Raw genomic sequence first — 21,073 nt, 5'->3', positions numbered from 1 at the left:
TAACACTTCAACAACTACACTAACAATACCGGGTTAGTTCTAAACCATTAACATCAGTTGACGCATTTAATTCAGAACTAAAATTGTTTCCAAGGGCATTCCCCTTCCACTATAAAAAAAAACAGATCAAGTATTTTGGAACAAGAAAATTATTCTGACCATATAAGGGTGTTAATTAAAAATATTATTCAACCTGCTATAAAAAGAACGGCTGCTGTAGGGACATGCTCATCAGCCATTGCAGTGTCCCTGTAACGCACTCCCAGAGAGAACAGAGGACTCATCGTTGACACAGCCTGAAGTCCCAGCCCCAGATGAGCCTCTCCTCCACCTCCCGCCCTACTGCCGTTCGACTTTGAAACAACTGATTTCTAGCTGCTCTCCACCAAAATGCAGCAAAGAAAAGGTCCAACATGCAGTGAAATTCCTGTCTTGAGAACACAATGTTCATCTTGATGTCAACTTCTGACCCCTGTGACAGCAGAACCTCAGTAATGGCCAATGTGGAAAATTCCATCTACTACCTAAGTTTGGCAATTTTACATTTATTTTTAAAAAATATTTTGGTGCTCAGTTCATTTGAAACAAATGAAAAAAAATAATAATTGAAAAAACCCAACTTTCTCCCAAGAATTTATTCTTAGAGTAAAGCTAATTATAAAGCTTGTTCTGGTGCGATATGACTCAAGGTGTGTTGTTCTGTACTTGAGTCGACATGGAGAGATGCATAGCATGCCACAGTGAAAAGCATGCAAAAATAACCTGAATATAAGCTTTTTGTGAAAACGAGAAAGGACAACGCATGTCAAGCTACTACTTAAGAAGCGGGAACGAGAAAAATCTAGTCAAATAAGGCTTACCACTAAGCTTCTTCAATGAAGTATTCTTTTCAGAACCATTAGCAATTAAAACAAATCCCCCGGGAAGATATTATCTTTGGGACAGTGCCTTTTAAAGACTTCTAATCCATTAAAAGGAAGTTTTCCATTACATCAAGTTCTCCAGTTGCATTCTTTTCACAAGTTCCACCGCCTGCAGTGTTTCCATACTGTCTCTTCTTTCTCCCACCTTTGTTGTTTTCACATAGTAACTTTGTTTTACTTGCTCATTTCGGTTCTCTTCAACACCGCCTCCTCCTTTCCTGCTCTGAGATAGTACCAGCACTCTCTATTTTTAATAGCATTAACAATACCTAAAATTAAACTGATTCCAGTGAAAGAAGCTCTATAGCTTATTACGAATTTTGCTTCTCAGTTCTTGTCCTTATCTTTCTACTAAGCTGGCCATAACAAGGTCATTTACTTCTTATCACTAAAGCAACCCAAAAGGGAAATTTGGTCACTCTGACTTCAAAAGACACCTGGAAAGACACATCCACATAAATCTCCTTGACCCCTCCCCATCACAGCTGGCACTGATAACGTGTTCACAGTAAAAAAATTGCGTGAAGTCCAGGTTTCATTCCTGCTTTCAATATTGGGTTTGCAGTCAGGAAATGAGTTCTACATGATAAACCCAGAAGAGGGGAAAAAAACCCAGGGTTTGTGTCATGATACTCCTATGTTTAAGCAAATACTGACTTCACAAATCAGTGAAAAATAGGGACATAGGCAAAGTACTGGACTACAGGAGACGGGGAGGGAAAAGGAGGCTTGTAGTGCTTTGCATAACCTTTGAAGTAGATGAACTGGCATTATTCCTCCACCCAGACCAGTAGCAGAGAACGGAGCAGATTCCTAACAAATACTGACAAAATCCCCACAGTACTTAAAGGCTTCATCCAGTAACACACTTAGCCAGCAGGACATCCTTTACCCACTATTTCATTTGGAATAAAACAGCAAAGAAAGACTGACAATATTGCAGCAGCCTCCTCCTTCTCTCACTACTTAACGCAAATACTATGATCCGTCTCTCCCTGTCCAAATACCCGTCTCACCCCAAGATCTGTGGGTACAGGAGAACAGAGTCTCCCCAGCACAGTGATGATCCTGGCATGGAAGGAAGCTCCCAGTACCAGACAGACTACCCTGTTCAAGACCTGGCTTCACCTTGCCCCTAACCTAGTCTCTAACCCAGAGACGCAATTTTCAGAATACTGCGTAGAATCAGAGAATTGCCTAGGTTGGAAGGGACCTTTCAGATCATCAAGTTCGATCATCAACCTAACTCTGACAAAAACCATCACTAAACCATATCGTTAAGCACTACGTCTATCTGTCTTATAAATACTTCCAGGGATGGTGCCTCAACCACTTCCCTGGGCAGCCTGTTCCAATGCTTAATAACCCTTCCAGTGTAAAAATTTTTCCTAATATCCAATCTAAACCTTCCCTGGTGCAACTTGAGGCTGTTTCCTCTTGTCCTATCGTCGGCCTCTTGGGAGAAGAGACCAACCCCCACCTGGCTACACCATCCTTTCAGGTAGTTGTAGAGAGCGAGAAGGTCTCCCCTCAGCCTCCTTTTCTCCAGGCTGAACAACCCCAGCTCCCTCAGCCACTCCTCACAAGACTTGTTCTCCAGACCCCTCACCAGCTTCGTTGCCCTCCTCTGGACCTGCTCCAGCACCTCAATGTCTTTTTTGTGGTGAGGGCCCCAAAACTGGACACAGCTGCAGGTGACTGTAAACTTTATAGGTACTTGAAGGCCAACAAACTTGATTCCCACTCCTCCATTGATTGCAGTGAGGAAGGGGGCTGCAACACCTGCACCTCACCTACCACCTTGTTCCCACATTGCTGCAGGTGGGGAGCAACAGAAGACCATTCTACAGAAGATGCAGCAGCACCTTAGGATTTAGATGGACATTGTGCTTGAAGGAGAGGAAAGACACTATGGAAGGCATGGTTGAAAGGTAACAGGACAAGCAGCAACACTTAGCCTGTCTCCAGGGTGGCCAGTGGTTGGTAAGCGATTCTTGAGGGATGCCAGGGGCAGAACTATTCCAAAAGGGCCACTGTCTCCCTCTGGAGCCATCAAACCACACTTCTGGTCAGGAGGTTGGCCAACTACAGGTAAAAATATATGTACTTGGCTAAATGCTTCTGTAAGCTTTGATGACTGCTACTTTAGCCCAGGCTACAGAATCCCTCTCAGATGTCAAGGTGGTCATGACTTTTCTTCCCAGCCCCAGCTCCAGGCAGCAAGGCAGACAGCTGACAGGGACTTTGTGCCACTCCCAGTACTAATTTTAAAAGTTCTAAACTACATTTTTTACACTCCCTTTCCCATTACATTTCCTCATAGATCACTGGACATCGCCCACACTCCCAGCAAGGAAGAAAGTTACTTCATTGTTTGAACTCTTGCTACTCCCTTCAGTTTTGCTACAGGAACTCATGTGGATTAAGCCATTGCCTTTAAAGCAACACCTCTTGTATAGGTGTGTATTTTGAGGACGACAGGGGAAGGGGAAGAAGACAGCATCAACAGGAAGCCAGGACAAGAGCATGGGTCTGGATACAACTCTAGGCAGGGCATTAGGACATGGTATGTTGATAGTCTACTAAGTAGGGGCTGAAGCAAAGCCAACCATCTTGCAGTGATGTTGCAAATTACACAAGTGCCCATGGTAAATGTGGTAATGCTACAATTAGTGGTACAATTAAAGTCTCGGGCTTATGGCAGTAGCATGTATGGATTACTTGGCATCTTGTAGAACATAAATGGTCACCCAAACACCATGAACAGTTCTGCCTTTCAGCAGATGCCTTGATTCCAAGGTCAGAGTCACAAAAGAAACTGGAGTAACTCCTGACACATGGGAAAGTTGGCAAACCGTCTAAAGATCTACCTTGCTGGTCAACTGAAATCTGTATTACATAGCAGCCTCTTTTATTTTTGAAGCTGTGGCTCTCCTACACCAAGCAACAGCTGGAACAATGTCAAGAAGATTTTATCACTACTACACATTTGCACTATTTGAAGGGAACTGGAAGGATGGCACTGGTAAACCTTGATCACCACCTGCCCTGCTGATGACAAGCTCACTTCAAACCAATGAGTAACTGGTCAGCAAGCGCCCAAGGTTGCAAATCTTCTTAGGGTGATAAATACCTGAAACTTCGTGCATTGAAAAATCTGAATGTAGAGAAGCACAGAGAAGTTTCCTGACTACTGCTACATTTTCCAGATCAGGGAGTAGGTACGTCATTGCCACTTGATTTGCATCATGACAAAAAATGAGGCATAAGAAGCTTTCTGTGAGCGAAGACAGTGTTTATGTCATGTTTAAAAGTCCTGATGAGGAGAAAACAAAGGTTCACAGGCCTTCTTTCTGGAAGCCTCAAAGCTAATGTGGTGGGAAGGTTTACCTCAGGGAACTTGATTTTAACTAGTTCAGAGTAAACCACTGAACTGTATATAAGACATGTAAGAGTGTGTTGATCTATATATTCATTTTACTATTAAAACACACCAAATGATAACGTAAGCATGGCCAGAGCTTCAAAAGCAAGTTTCACCCTCATTTGAGTGCACTCAGCTATAGACTTCAGTACATATACATGAATTTTGAAAAACATTTCTGGATTAGAAAGAAAACTTTCTGTTTCCAAGTAGTTCAATACCACATTACATGAATTTTATTCCCCACACACAGAGAGTACCTAAAAAGCAACATAAGAAAGAGAACGGATGAAAACTTTTCAGTGAATGTAGAACCATACTGTGGTATCTACATTGAGAAAACTGAGTGCAGCAAACCTTCTGAGGCACAAACCATGGCAAAACATCTGTTCCTGTTCGGTAACGGTGTGTGTAGATTGGATTGACATGATTGAAAAATAAAATGCTGAACAAAACTGTGTAATGTTACTTTGAAAAACACAGAAGATAAATAAGCTTAAGAACTCAAATTCTTGTTTGAGTCTTACCAATCTTCAATTTAGTACCCTGGTTTGTGTCTATACCTACCCACTTGATTTTCCCAGAAAGCATCGACAAAATGGAATATTGCAATCAGGACATGTGAACATACGTATAGAAGAACATTAAAATAATCTGGAATGAAAAATTTTTCAAGAACAGGTCATCAGAGCTGCCCATACACTCCATTCTTTTATCTGCAGCCAGCGTTACCTAATTCATCCTGCCCTCAAAGAAGAATCATAGAATTGTTAGGGTTGGAATGGACCTTGAAGATCATCTAGTAAGAGCAGCTTTGTGCTACAACAATCAAGCAGGAGTTCATGCAACAACTTTTCAATACTAACAGTTTTAAACACAGACGTGAAAGACAGAAGTTACACTAAAAAACCCCTCCTTCTAGGTTAATCTGAATTATAAAATATCTTTGCGGCTGTTATCTTTCCCATTAGTTCTAAAAAGTGCTCCAGCTTGAATTCAGGTTTCCCAGAATAATTGAAAAGCAGCAATTACAAAATTCTGAATTCTCTTCTCCTTTTCACAACAGTGAGATTTAAGGGTAGAACATATGCCTATCTAGAACCACATGTCCCAGCTAATTAAAAAGCAGTTTCCGCCCTCCTTTAATTTCTAATCAGCCACAGATTACACAAGGAACACACATGCAGCTGCTTGGTCTTCTGTGCATCTTCAGTACCTAAAGGCTATGTCCCTTTGCTACTGCCACCAAACTAAACTGGTCAGTCTACGAGATGGTCAGTCTAGGAGACAGACAGCTTTCTATTTATACACAAAGAAGTAGTTAGATGTATACACATATTGTTAACCAGCAAGTCTTCGGTGTCGCAGCTCTCTGTAGAAACCAGACAGGACATCCATGGGTACACAGACTCATTGGTCTCTACAGCAACACAAGCATTCTTCCCCACAACCAGCGCTTCTCACCATGCTGCAATTCCAACATCAGATTAAATTTGCAAAAATAATGTTCTGTCAGTTTTGAAGAACTTTAAGCTCATGTCTAAACTAGTGTCAGTAACAAATCACAAATGCATTAAAAAAAACACCGCACACATACAGAAAAAGTCTTGGATGTGCAAAAGAGTGCAGCTTCTTGTCTTACAAGACAAGAGAACTCTGCTAACTCAACTGTATCAGATCCAGATAAATTATATTGTAGTAACTATTCATATTTTATTATCTATTAAGTTCAAAAGTAGGGTGTCAGCATCTCAAAGTCCTTTTCTAATCATTAAACAGTTATCTTCTAGTTTAATGAAAATGAAAGAATCTGTTCTAATCACATAAATTATTTCATATTTGTTAGAACTACAGAAGGAGACCAACAAAATATCTGCGCAAATTTATCTTCACGTATTTCCTTACATACTAACAGCTTTAGAAAAAGTATCAGGAAAGAGTACTGATTTAGTATAATGCCATGGATAAGTGTTAAGTTGAAATTCCTTACTCATTCTCTTACGAAGGAATGCGTAAGCATTCTCAAGGCACAATTAAATACTTGGGGTGCCCATTTCAAGCCAAAGTACAGACCTTAATCAGCAAAATACTGCAACATGTCCAAGTACAGTTTAGAATCACAATTCTCAAGTCAGACATGAAAACGAAGGCTAAGTTATACAGGCACCAATGATTTTTTAAGATCTTGGGGTCTAGAATTCTACTCAGACTTTACATGGTATAAATATATTTTTTTAAAAAGCCATTGAATTTTAAAAGAACAAAGAAAATGTTTATTTTTAAATCAAATATTTACCTTTTCTCACATAATTATTGGGGATTTTGCATGTCTTTACAAAAGATTAATTCTTAGTGCCATGTTTCTAGTTTAGAAAAACAATTCAATATTTGAAAGAAGCCAAAGTTCTTAAACACAAAATACCAGTACTTGAGTAGCATTCATTTCATGAGCTCAATTATTTGCAAATGTAAATTACCAAAGGCTAGACAGTTCTTTACCTACAATGAAACCTTTCTGCTCTGAATTAAAAGCATGCAAGTCACACTACTGCAATATTCACTCTCCACAAATACATTTATTGATTTAAACTTTTGTTCAAGAAAACTAATTTGCTTTTTATATTTTGTACTTAGGCCAATTAAGAAGCTTCCTAGTTTACAAATGACTTACTAGTCTCCAGATTCTTAAATATACCTGTGGAAGACAAGAACTCCATAATTAACTTTTGCAGTGTAAACAATTATGGAGTGTCCTTTATGTTAGAAAAACCTCATACTGACCTCTACATGGCTTGTATTCTACCAGAAGCCTTGTATGGTTTGAGCCAGCTGGGTTACCAGTAAGTCACAGGCCATTGCCTTGAACACATCAGCTACAAACAGAATTTGCTAGTGTACTTCATGATAGGCACTCCAGACTATAGAATCAAGCAGAACTTTGGCTGTTCTGCGAAGCATCTTCAAAATAGCAAAATCCAGAGCTGTTCACCTTTGAACACGACCATTAGTTGAAATCTACAAGTTAGTAGATGAGGAAGAGTCTCATTCATCTACTTAATCCGACTTTCTGCTCTTCCCATCTAATTCCTGCATGAACTAATTTTGAATGATGTAACTTTCTAGAAATGAAATAGCACACTCTGAAAGCCAAGAGTCATGTACACAGCTAACGTCCATCTTCAGCAATTCACAAAGTACCTGATTCTCTAGAGAGCCACGGGGGATCCTAGTGGTCAATGATGGGAAAGTCAGTCCATACACCATGTAAAGGGAAGACCAATGTATTTTTAAATGCAATTTTCTTGGTCTTTCCACAGACACATGCATTTTTAAACACACAGCAGAAAACTTACCCCCCTCCCAAAAATCAATTTTTCTTTGTTGTCATGCATAAAAAAATAGGACACTTGCATGCATGATCAGCATGAGCCTTCTTACCCTTTCGTCCCATGATTGAGAAATCAATATCAAACAATGCTGCACATGAAGGTTAATCGACTGACAGGAAAACCATCTGCAAAGTGATTTCTGTAAATAACAATGACAGCCACATTTTAATAAAACCTGAAAAAGCTATTAAGCTATGTTTTAGCATTCGGTGAACCATCCATGTATAGCGTAAAAAAACACATAAAGGCTTCGATGGGGACAGAATTAAGTTCGTCTCCAAAGCATTCGATTTCCTATGTTGTATTCCTATATGCATAATCTGGGCAGATTATGCACACATAAATGACAAGAGCTGAAAAAATAAATTCTTCAGGTTTTGACAAGAAATGCATGAAACAAAATTGTTCATTTCTGGGCTATACTGAAGTGTGTTCCAAACCAAATGGGAGGAATGAAAGGAGGAACATTCTTAAAGATGTTACTAGACATTATTTGCAACGTGTCAATACGAGTGATTTTCACTTTCTATGGAACTGCTCCTAAATACTTTCTTTCCCAAATGGGGTTAGGATGATGCGTCCACAAAGAGAATTAACAGCCAACAGAAAACAACAAAATGAGCACTTGTTCAAAATTTTCAAGTCTTAAAAAAATCCATGCAGATTCATCAAAGAATATGGAAGCCACCACTAGCACACAAAGCTACTTAGAGTATCGTGAGTGAAATAAACAGATGTACAAAAAGCTACAGTTTTCCTGGGTTTTTAGCTTAATCAAAGAATACATCTGGAGAAGTTACTACTTCTTTTCAGTGTAGAAAAGACAATCACCTAAAAATCAGATGAAAAAAAAATCTGCATCTAAGTGCTTACATATTGAAAGCATTTATTGTATATTATTACGTAAAGAATTAATTATATATTTTGTGACCATAGTATTATAATAGTTATGGATATTCTGAAATACAGTTCCTTTCCTTTACTGGCCTAGGACTAGCAAATGGCAAACTGCCAAAGGTAGCCCAAACCACGACATTCCCTTGGCAGCTGTTTTTCAAGTTTCCGTGTTGGTTAGGTTAGTAGCTGAAAGATGGACATGATCCAGGGCCGCTTGTGTTTCTTATCCTTTAAGTACTAGAACAGAGCAGCAGACAATGATTTAAGATACTCCCCCATTCTGTAACAGCCAAAATATGAACATTTTATAGGATTATAAAGTATTTATTTTAACAGCGTTCTAAGTAGTCAACAATATGTCAGAAAACTAATAAGGTTTCTACTGCATATAAAATAAATTAAAGCAATTACAAAAACTGCTTCATTAAGTGGAAGGTCCCATTTAGGTTTTTAAAGTATCAAGGGTACATGACAAACATACTCCAGATGAGGAAAAAAGTATACTAGATAGAAAGAATGGGGAAAGTTATTAATTAGAACTATGGCTTAATTTTCACTAAAAACATTAGGATGCTTAGCCCATGAAATATTTATATAGACAGATTTAGGAATATATCTCCAGCCACCATGGGTATTTTAGAACTGTATTTCACAGGGAAATAAATATTCCCTTCTCATTAAGAATCTTGTTATTACTTACTTATTATATACAGAATAAAAACTACAATTGCAAAAGACAAATAAATGAATTTCCAAAAATTGTTGCGAGGGAAGAAACCCAAAATGAGGACCATTATCTGCCTCATAAAATGTATTAAGAACATTAAATACGAGTTAAGAATTCACTCATTTCAAATTCCATATCAAGTACTATTTTCCTTCCTACACTTGGCAAGGAAGCTTTATTCAAAAACAAAATTATACTTTTAAATGTTTGTTGTGTTTTGTTGTTTTTTGGTTGTTTTTTTTTTTTTTTTTGCTCTGAGAAGGAGGGATGGGTTGGTTGCTTGTTTAAAGACCATGAAGCAAACTTAACTGAAAGCAGTAACATCCAAGAACCAAAAAAATATATATGAAAAAAGAGAACCACTATTCAATTGTTCTTTCCTTATTCACTTTTGTCTCACCCAAACTAGGGAAGCCACCAGTACACACCAACTGCAGACTAGTTGTCTCTGCAAAGACAACTGGCAAAGCGCCATATGGTGCCTGGAAAGCTGAGGAAACGAACCGTTAGGTAGCTTAATGAAAAGCAATCAATGCATTGAGCATACTTGGGAGAAGTACTTTGAAGGTACCAAAACAGCCACTTCACTATAACCAAGAACAGGCCAAATCATGGAAGATTTTCCACACAACCGATACCTGTATTTCTTAAATCAGAGTGCTCTCCTTCTAACTGGCAAGTATTTGACAGAATAGCATAGGGGATGTTCCTATTTCTAAATTTCGCTGCAGTAATTCATGGGAAGAATGTGGGAAAATTACATTTGTCAGAATCGTTATTTTTATTTATTTGTTCTCTCTATTTATGTTACAATCAGTCATACGAGAACATGCTAATCAGCAGCTAAAAATCAATTTAACATAACAATCATTATTAACAAAACCTTGAAAAGCAAAGTTATAATTAGGTATACAGATGGCATAAGTAAGAACCACAGAAAAGCAAAAGAAAAAAAAGAAAAAAAAAATCACACACATATGACTACAATGCACTCTTACAGTCAGCAGGTGTTCTGATCTGTATCACACATAATTTTTCTAGTCCAAGCAATTACATTTTAGTTTAAAATCTACCTTTAAGTTAAATATTTAATTGAAGTCAGGGAATTCAGCCAGTAAGTAGGTTAGCTGTTTCTGAAAAAACTCATTATCTACCAAACTGTGTTTCAAGCATCTGATTAAGTGTGAATATCCGAAACATAATGTCCAAAAAGAAAAGAGTCTTAAACAAATGTTTTGGTATAGGATTTAGCTATGCTTTTTTCCTCAACAGAAACATTTGTACCATTTCAATCCAAATGCAGCCAACAAAAAAAACTACCAAAACCTACCCATGTTCCGTAACAGAAGTATGTTAAACGAAATTAACTGTACAAATTATTGAACAGGAAATTGAGAGCAAACTTGTGACAAATAAAAAAAAACACCCATACTGCCTGTACTGCAAAGGCTATCTGGTTACAAGTTCTTTGGTTTTGTTTTTAAATAAAAGGACTAATTAATCATTTAAACCACGGTTTCATTGTGATAAGTAGCAGCTAAACTGGTTAATAAAATAGCTGTGGCTCAAATCAATCTACTGTATTATATTAGCAGTGAGAAAGCACATTTGCTTTCTCAACATTTCGGAGCTTGCATTTCAACTTTAGATGAAGACACCATGTTTGTAAGCATATCTTGCATCAACGCCCACGTTATTTGCACAAGAAGAGCTATATACATAAAAGTTATAGCCACAAAGAATACAGGGAAAAACAATGCTTTGGCAAAGTTGCTCCAAGTGCTGCAGCAATTACATAGCATTACACTTCCACCTCAGACTAGATGTCAATACAAATGCCATGCCATGACCAAGCGCTTTTACACCTTAAGATTAAGAGAGGAGGATTGAAAATTTTGTTATATATGGGCTATTACTGTATTGAGACTAAAACCTTAACATTATTTCATTAAGGACTCAATGCAGTGCTATATCCCCATATGCTTAAATGGGATCGCTAAACAGCAACTTCAATAGAAAATCGGATAATCCAATATGTAACAAAAAACTACTGCAGAGATCCCCACACGTGACCGAGATGAGGTTAAATGAGAAGAACTTTATCTTTGGTTAACTCACTGTGTTCATCTCTCTCCCTCTCAATACCATATGCCAGTTCTGACTACATGCCTATTTTTTGGACAAATAACATCGAGGGAGATAAAAAGTTCACAGGAGAATACACTTCTTATATACAACAACTTCAAGGCTGACTTCTAAATTGCCTCTAGGAACAGCTAAAGTCCCCAGAAAGACTCATTAAGTTTCCTTGTCCAGTCTTTCCATAATACCAGTATCTTGGTCTCTCCTGACCTTCTGAACCACCACTTTTAGACCTAGATGTTCCCTAAGTACTGCAAAAAAAGGGGTAAAAAAATATTACCAGGAACTGATACAGAGACTCAGGACAGTAAGCAGGGCGACACTGGAAAAGGGAGTTGGTTGGTATGACCTCAGAACTCCATCAAACTTTCCTTCTAACTAGATATTATTATTCTACTTGGTTTATAAAGAACTCATTCTAGCATGACAGAAAACATTTTTGGAAAACAAATCACTCTAACAGCCTTTTCCACATTTTATTCCAAAAGATGCTTGACGCAACAATGTGTGGGATGAGAGAACTCCACGTAAAAAAAAAAAAAAAAGTCTCAGCCTTTACAAACAACTGAGCTTTTCAGATTTCAAGGAGAAATGCTTTAAGATTTCAAAGTAACACTAAATAGAAGCAACCTGTTTCATCAATATGCTCTGAAAAGAATCCTTTGGTATCTCTAAAGAAGCCTAAATTAGCAGGCAGAAGCCGACCCTTTCACACGCAACAAAGTTGAAGTCTTGAAGGCTGTCCCTACACACACTGACAGAACGTACAACTAGCCACAAAGTGATGCTTGCTTGCATTAAAATATAAGCATAGTTGTTCTTCATCACAATTTTTGGAAGGAAAATATTAAGCAAGTACAGTTATTTCATAAGAATTACAATACATACACATCTGTTAGGTTGCCTTCCCTTCACCCACACACTTAAACTCATCTAATATACACAGAAGAGAAATAAATACTGCGTAGTTCTCAATGTCTCACTACAGATAAATATTGCAACCAGTTGTTTTGGTCTACTTTAAGTTCCATCTCACTCTGTAGTAATGCAGACTCTACATGCATTAGGGTAAATAGCGTTAATAATGTCCCTGAACATAAGCATACCTGGGTTAGAAAAAACATGTATCTTACTTTTCCCATTTAACTGTTTTAAAAAAAACCATACAGTCCTGCACAGCAAAAGTGAGTATCATGATAGAGGCGTTAATAGTACTAAACACTGCAAACAAAAACACAGCCGTAGTTCATTGCATTACAAAACTTGAACCACAGTACGGTTGGAATAATTTATGCCAGCTGCTTCTCTTGTAAATATACAATATAACACATACACATTGGCCACTATTTTATTACAAAAACTTGTGTCTATGTACAGGAATAATTTCAACTACTTACCACAAAACCAGAAAACACCTAAATAAGGTCTTTTACATGACAGTGGTTCAAACAACACAACACATCAAAGTACTTCCACAGATATAGAATAGCCACTTGTGTCAGTGTGACCATGTAACACAAAACCTAGAATTACTGTAAGACCTTTCTAAGTACCCTGTAGTCACAGCTTACAACAAATCTTAAGTCACCCAAAAAAAAAAAAAATGCTCAAACATTTGCTCATGAAATTAAACATTTGTGAAACTCATTACAAACCTATAATTAAAGAGCACTCAATATGATTGGTGCTGTAACTTTATGAAGACTTCTTTATCCTCTGGATAAAGCACTCTGCTTTATCTAGAGACTTGTTAGTAACTTTTACTAGAGACCATGCAGGATTTCTCTAAATAGAAATAAAAAAAAAAGTTGCAATTAATAGTATTATAACATAGTATAATTTATTAGTATGTGTAACATTTTCATAATTTCAGCCTTTGTGTTAGAGAAATTTACTACTCTTCAAGGTAAATAATTTGATTCTTAGAAACATCAAAATCTCATTTAATTTTGAATTTTAAAGATAATATCACTTTATATCCTAAATAGTAATTCTATCTTCTATAAGAAATATTTGTAATTTCCCAAAGCTGGGATTATAGCTATATTGAAATATCTTTTTATTTTCTGAATACAACTATTCCAGAATGTACTGTAAATCACAAAATTCATCAATGTTAAACTGTGAACTTCTTATTGAAACGGAAAATGCAGAGCCCTTACTAGGTTCCTTTGAAAAAATAGAGAGATCTACAAAGGTAGAGGCTGGATAATACCGAGACCCTAAATATCTTAAAAATGACAGCAAGTATCATAATTTGGGTTTATTCCTTTTTAATTTTGGTAGAATCTTTAGCCCCCAAAGAACACATCATAATATCAAACACCCCTAAATACTGTCTTAACACACTTAAGGTAACAATACTTACTGCCAGGCATTGTTAAGCAGGAATCTGTCTTCAATTTTGTAAAAATACAATAAGCTATAAAGAAAACAAACAAAAAAAAAACAGTCAAGACGATAGCTTTAGACAACTTACAGCCAAATATATGTAGAAACTTATGCAGAATGAGCCAAAGTCACATACTTCAGCTCCAATATCAGAGGCTGTTACCACAGAAACCCAGATATCATTTTATCTGACCAGACTGTATGCAGTTTTCTCCAGTTCTTCAAATTTAGTCATTCTGTTCTTGCACTTGATGCTTGAGCAAACATTTTCCTGTGCATTTATTGGGATGACCTCTCGAACTGCCACTGTTCATGACGGTAAATGGTGTACAGCTTTACAGGATACTTCCACTTCAAATATAAATCACAGCACTTCTTCCTTAAAATGCCTGTGAAAGGTCTCTGCTCCATACAGAGAAAAACGATGCTGTAAAATCTGTGTGCAGCACTTCCTATGACATTTTTCTCCCAGTATCAGAAAATACAGATTTTTAGATCAGAGAGCAAATGACTATAAACAATAGCTGCTCAAAGGTTTTTTGATCCAATTAGATATTTTCACACAATTAACTCAAATTAAGTTACAATCTATTTTGGCGATAAAAATAGCTTAATCTACCATTTAATTAATTAGTATTAAAATGCAAATAATTTTAAGATTTTTCTATATTAAACCAGTGCATTTGGGTTTTATTAACTGCCAAATGCAACCTCCCTCTAAATATATCTTTTACAAAATAAGAAAAAAAAAATCTCAGTTAAAGAGATTGTGTTGCTGTGTTCAAAGATAAAATAAAAAAAATAAATAAAAAAACTCCAGCTAATAGTTGTTTTCATACAAACACCAAAAAACTATAATCCCAGACACTGATAATGTGAGAATAAATATTTTATTTGGTCACAAACATATGGTTAATGATCACACACTAAAGCAGTGTTCACAGTTGCTAAAAATAAACTTTATTCTCATTGTATATGTATTTCAATCAAAGGTTCCAATTTGCTGATAGCAACCAAGATTAAAAATAGTGCTTCAAAGTAATTTATTTAAAATATCCTATCCTATTAGAAGGCTGTATGTCCCTCTCCAAGGACAGAGTTTAGAAGCAGCGTAATTTTATAAAAGGAAACATGTCCTGTGGATTGTGATATTCGGCAGACACATGGAAAAATGAAATCTGTAATTTAGAGTGCAGTTAAGAATTTAGCTGAGAGATTACAGAAGACAGATTTACTGACAGAACATAAAAATGCAAAGAGCCTGATGAAAGGCTCAAGTGAGTCAAGTGCCAGAGACTCAGAACGTTTTATTGACCATCACTAGCAATCAGGAATTCAATAAATTTTGCTAGAATATTACCACCATTACTGCTAGCAAAGTAAACTAACTTTAGAATATATTAATGCAGAAATTACTAGAACAGTTGTATAAGCAATTAAGACAGGTGTTCAAATTGAAGATTTTGGGGTTTATTTTTAAATAGTTCACTGGATTTCTAATCATTTTATCGTCTGTAACAGAACCAAAAATTCAATATGGAGGTGGCCTGGCTTCTACACACAGAACAGACTACACAATTTCCTCTCCATAAAGTGTTCAGTCACTGGCTCATTATGCCTAAGGCAAAGTTTAGTCCACAGATGCTGATATCTGTTACAGCAGAACTAAAATAAAATAAGAAGCTTCCCACCATGAGTCTGCTCTGCTGTTTGTCACTGAATTAAGTTTTACATATCAAGAGAGGGGAAAAAATATAAATCCAGAATTTGATAAAGTAGAACTTGGCTACAATTAAAAAAAAAAACCACAAAAAAACGAGATATGGCAAACCATGAGATATAATTTAGTTTTCCTAAATAGTCCAATGCTTACTGTTTAAGATTTTACATATAATTTTGTGATATTTGACAGATCACCAGAAGCAAGTTAAGGATGTTATGTACCTATACAATGTCTCTGGCACCAAAGCAACTGACTCCTGGATTTTAAAGAGATAAATAAGAGTCACGTCTACTTTTCTGCAGCGGACTAAGTTATTTTGTGTTCCTAAGGATATAATAGTAATTCTAAACACAATTATAATAAAAGTACAATGCTAGTGACTGTACTTTAAAAGGTAGATCAACACTTGTATGACACAAAAGGGTCATTTTTCTTAACAAAAACTTTCAGTTTAGTTTCAAGGAGATTCTACACAATTTGGTTAGGATAAGGACATCCATGGTCAATCTACTGTTCTATCAGATTCAAGCAGCACTAACACAGGAAGAAAAACAGACTTTGTTCTACTTATTAGTTCTGATTATCTTCTTCCTCCAATTGTATGCTTACATGTGATTTTTTTTGTCATTACTTTAAATAACCTGGGATCCGAAATTAAAGGATAGTTTATAAGCAGAAACTATTTCTTATTATCACAAGATTCCATAAATGGCACTGAAAGCCAAACAGAAGAGCAGACATCATCTTCCTGTCTGCCCTAAAACTCTGTAAAAGATCTAAAACGGAAAAATGTATATACCCTTGTGCTAAAGGTAAAGAAATAGAAGTCAGCACACCTGAGGTTTTGTATTTTCTTTCAGTAAATCCACCATTATGCTATTCTATTATGTAACACTATAAATGATTAACTTGATTTTGAGTATTCAAAATGAAATTGCCAGCTGGGCACCTAGCCATTCCTCCAAATTAAGCCAAAGAAGAGTACAGGTTTAAGCACCTCTGACAGTCAGGCAACCAAGGCTGGGCAGGCATGAGCTGAAAAATTAAAAATACACTGCACATTAAGTTTTTACGTCACTTGGTTCCCCGCTCATACTTCCTATTTGAAAAATTAATCAGTGCCTTTAGTTTTGAAGGTAGGCAAACAGCCAATGCAATGCAAGATTAATAAGTCACACGCTCATTCCTAAATATAGACAGTTAGGCTCCAACTACAATTCCCAGGATCAAAAACATGCAATACAAAATGGATTTACATAGCATAGTGCAACTCTGTGAAAGTACCTGATTCAGTTTGGCTTAGCTTTCTCAGGTAAAGATGCAATGCCATGCATGAGCATGGCTGTATTAATGAGGCTACCCTGTTCTCTCACCATGGAGAGTTCATCCAAACAGGCCCATCTAAAAGGACATTTGCCCTGGCTCACCTTAGAGAATTCTAAGAGCAGATGGTTTTAGGACAAGAAAAACCCTGGACATTAAATAAGCGTTCCTTAGCAACCCTTCCCACCACCTCAAAGGCTAGATTAACCCAACATCCATTTCACTGGTAAAATCAAAAGCAATGCTCCTATGATGCCAGTGGTGGGTTAAAAATCCATCAGATGAATATTTTTTTGCTCTATTCCAACTACAGAAAACATGACTTGCTTTTACTCAAAAAAAAAAAATAAATCTCAAAGTTATTTAAAAACAGCACAGTAATTTTTACAAGTACTTCATTACAGAGTTAGGCTGGGCAGTTAAGTCACTGATACCAACCAAAGCTGTTTCTAACCTGTACATTTTACAATTCAGATTTTATAACTAGAAGTGCAATCCCCTTTCATTATACCTGAAGTTCAATTGCCAAGTCTGATTAATATTCTAATGCCTTCATCCACTTGTATGTAATGTAAAATTTGTTTTTCTTTTCTCCTGCACAAGTTTGGATCAGAAGTAGAGAAGTTACTGTTCAACATTAACTACAACATTTTCATAACACGATGCCAAACTTAAATATTTAATTTTAAAACAGTTGTTTAATTACAAAGTACATTCTAATTCCCATTTTAGTGAGGTTTTTCCTGAATCAGAAATTAATCCCATTCTATCAGCATTTTTTTAAACAAATATTTAAAATGTTATTAAAAGGCTTAAATATAACATGCACAAGCCTTTACATGTATCAGGGCACTACAATCAAGACTTCAATTCCAAACCATCCATTTCTCAGGGAAATTTTACCACCTGTTTAAGAGCATCCATGCAAGTCTTCCAGCAAGATGCCCTAAATACTAAAGTTACTCAGGAAACCATTTCAGATTATTTTGAATGCATTACAAAGGCTCCAGGAAGTGGATTACCTATAGCTTCCCAAAGCCTTGGCTGTTACTCTGGTTTTAGGTTACCTAATCAACTTGCACAGCAAACATTTGACATAGCTTTACAAAGTATAACATCTGGCCTAGCAAACTTGATTTTGATATAGGAATTAAAACTCTGGTTCTGAGTTACAGCCTCTCCCATCAATTCTCCAACAGAGCACAGAGAATTCTCAATCTACACCAGGATCTTGCCTTCCTAGTATCTCAGATCAAAGTACCATGGGATACCTCCCTAGAAGTATCCAGCTTAACAAAAGAGAAGCTGTACCAAATTAGTTCTCAGTAACAGGATTTGTGAACGTACACCTCAATTATCTGAAGTAAGGCTTGGTGCTGCACAATTAACTTTAAAGTAAAAGATGAAGCTCACAGTGTAGTCCTTTTGTAAATTTGCATTATGTTCGGTTAACGCTTAGCAAAACCTCACTGTGTTACGGTCCATTTGAAGACACCAGCTTGGGGAAATCCCAAAGCCAGAGTCCTCCCATGCTTTGCTGCATTCAGGCTGATGCCACAGGGATGTCTGACCATATCAGGCACAGCTGACTACTGACAACAAGGTTTTGACTTATGATCGCCCCACAGAAGGCCTCTACCTCCGGAGGAGCGTCGTGCAGGCACCACTTGAGGGTGGCGGGACCCCAGGTCCTCTGCTGGGGAAGGCCGGGGGTCCCGCTCGCTACCACAAGCCTCCCGGGGCAACTTCTATGGAGAGAGGCCCGCCCAGAGGGAGGGCGGGAGCCTGCCCGCCGGCAACGGCGCTCAGCAGCGCCCACCGGGGCCCGTCCGGCCTGAGGCCATGTCCTGCGGCTTGGCCTCCCGCCTCCCTCCCGCCGCCCCCCTCAGCGCCCGTCCACTGCCGCGGCCCCTCCGCCCCTGGAGAGCGGGGAAGGGAGCGGAACAACGGGGAAAGGAGATGGCTGGAAAAGTGAAGACAAGTAAAGGGAGCGCTTCCTGGCTGCCGCAGACTCACCTCAGCCACCTCTCCGGCTCGCTTGACCGGCCGCCATCTTCCCCCCCACCCCCCCATTGCTACCGGAGGCGCAATGCACGCCGGGAGTTGTAGTTCTGTGAGGGGCCGCGCCTCCTCCTTCCTCCTCCCATCCCTCCCCACACACACGACCAACGACAAGGAGTCAGGACGGGGGAAGGAGCACCCCGGACACAACTCAGTCGCCCCAGGGCGAGGTGCCGCCAAGGCGGCTGGGTGGGAGAGGGGTGCGGCGGGCGGACACAACTCCCGTCAGCCTCTGCGGCGCAGACCCGCCTGCGGCAGAGGGGCGGGGCCAGATCGCCCCGCCCCCATGCCCCGCCCCGCCCCGCGTGCACCTTCCCGCTCTCCCCGGGTCACGTGGCCACTGTGACAGGGCGGTGGGCCGCCGTGGCGGAACCGCGTGGTCGGCGCTGCCGGGCGGGGGCCACGGCTCCAGGAAGCCCAAGCAGCCGCTGTGGTAGCCCGGGTGAGGTGGGGCCTTGATGGGGAGGCTCCGTGTGAGGGAGATTTGGCTGTGCTGCCGCTAAAACCCTCCTGTTCCTGTGGCAGTGGTCCGGAGGGGCAGTGTGTCTGAGGAAAGGTGGTGGCCTCTGTGAAGGACGGTGGTGTGCCCGAGGGGGAAAGGACGTTTCTTTCTTTAAACAATGCGAAGTCAACGTTGGACCCCACAACAGTGTGCTGGCAAAAGATCATAGAATCATTGAATGTTCTGGGTTGGAAGGGACCTTAAAGATCATTTAGTTCCAACCCCCCTGCCATGGGCAGGGACACCTCCTGCTAGACCACGTTGCTCAAAGCCTGCCTTGAACACCTCCAGGGATAGGGCATCCACAGTTTCCCTGGGATCTTTGGTCTCTCTGTGTGTTTCTGCCATTATTAGCCAGAACAGAGCAGTGGGAAGGAGCTGCAGTTGTGCTGTGCTCCAGTTACCCAGGGACTGAAGGAAGGGCCCGAGCTGGTCTTGGTGAGTCTGCTGAGACCAGCGTTCAGTTGTGTACAGACAGCAATGAATAACCCAAATGGAAATCACGTGAAACAGCTTCTGATCCAAAGCAGCATAATCTCTTAATCCGTTTTCCTTGAAATAATAGTACCAGCTTCAAAATCTCATGTCTTTGATAGGTGATTTTCTAGACAGGCAAGGGGAAAAGTTTGTTTCCTGTTGTAGATAGTTGCCACTGAAGGAAGTCATGCCAGTCCAGCTGTCAAGTTAGGTGGATGAGTATAAGGTATTCTCCACATCTGAGTTTATGTATTTCACTGACTTCAGGTCTGCTTATGTTACATCTGGTGAAAAGCTAGCATTTGATTTTCTTAGGCTTTTTGAAACTATTTTCCTTCCTTTCACCAGTAGCAGAAACAGGATCTGTGTTTCTGACTTGTGTTCCTTGAAAATAATCCCTAAAAATGCGAAACTGGGGACGTGAGATGACTCCACGTCTCACAATTTTCAGCAGTATCCAAAACATGTTAATTGGGGAAAATTGGCAAGACTATCACGTGTGGGTGCAACTGGGGGAGTTAAAAGAGTAAACTAAAATCCTTCTTATTTGTTTATATGATTTCTGAAATACAGCTTATGGTTTTGAACCCTGGGGGCCAAACATCATGAAAGTAATAACAAAAAGTGAACAGTCTGCCTTCCATAGATATGCGTATTGAGTCACTGCTTATAAAGCATAACCTGTTGAGATTAGAGTGCAATTTATTAATATTTCAGCCGACTATGGTCAGGACTGCAAAATTCTGTGTAGCTACATTTGTCCTTTGTCCTTTAAGTATAGCTGGTGATAATAATGCTCTTAGTTCTTCTCTGAAATATAGAACAAAATTTTAATAAATTTTTCATCAGCCAAAAAAATATGTAAATTATCATGGTCTCAACTCAACTCATTCCGTCAGATGCAGCTTTAGTTCAAAGATCATTCTTCCGACTCTCTCTATTGAAGTGTTTCATTCAAGCTATTTGTCTCATTTTTCCATTAGCTGTGCATGAGGGAGCGCAGGCTCCACCGTACTTATCATGCCATATGGTTTCAGGAAAATGCTGGCAAATAGTGAAGCTACTAGTTCTTACTAGTTGTCTGAATGAGACAG

The 21,073-nt window shown here is 38.7% G+C and overlaps 1 protein-coding gene across 3 annotated transcripts in view; it reads right to left on the bottom strand.

Moving 5' to 3' along the window:
* The window catches only part of EFR3A (EFR3 homolog A), an 84,381-nt gene extending 65,372 nt beyond the window's left edge, over positions 1 to 19,009 (bottom strand). Inside the window, exons 1-3 of one of the 3 annotated variants that reach the window (XM_063327548.1) lie at positions 18,956 to 18,996; positions 13,871 to 13,924; positions 7,786 to 7,875 (exon numbers count right to left, since the gene is read on the bottom strand). In XM_063327548.1, the coding sequence (XP_063183618.1) occupies positions 7,786 to 7,798 (13 nt within the window). In that variant the 5' untranslated portion in view covers positions 7,799 to 7,875; positions 13,871 to 13,924; positions 18,956 to 18,996. Of the gene's footprint in view, positions 1 to 7,785; positions 7,876 to 13,870; positions 13,925 to 14,029; positions 14,175 to 18,955 lie in introns of those variants that run through there. The other 2 variants (XM_063327549.1, XM_063327550.1) reach the window with 2 other exon arrangements.
* Positions 19,010 to 21,073: the final 2,064 nt, after the last annotated feature.

Source organism: Chroicocephalus ridibundus, chromosome 2, assembly GCF_963924245.1.
Source record: "Chroicocephalus ridibundus chromosome 2, bChrRid1.1, whole genome shotgun sequence".
NCBI lineage: Eukaryota > Metazoa > Chordata > Aves > Charadriiformes > Laridae > Chroicocephalus > Chroicocephalus ridibundus.
Note: the sequence above shows the minus strand (reverse complement) of the source record. Positions and strands in the feature narration are given on the sequence as shown.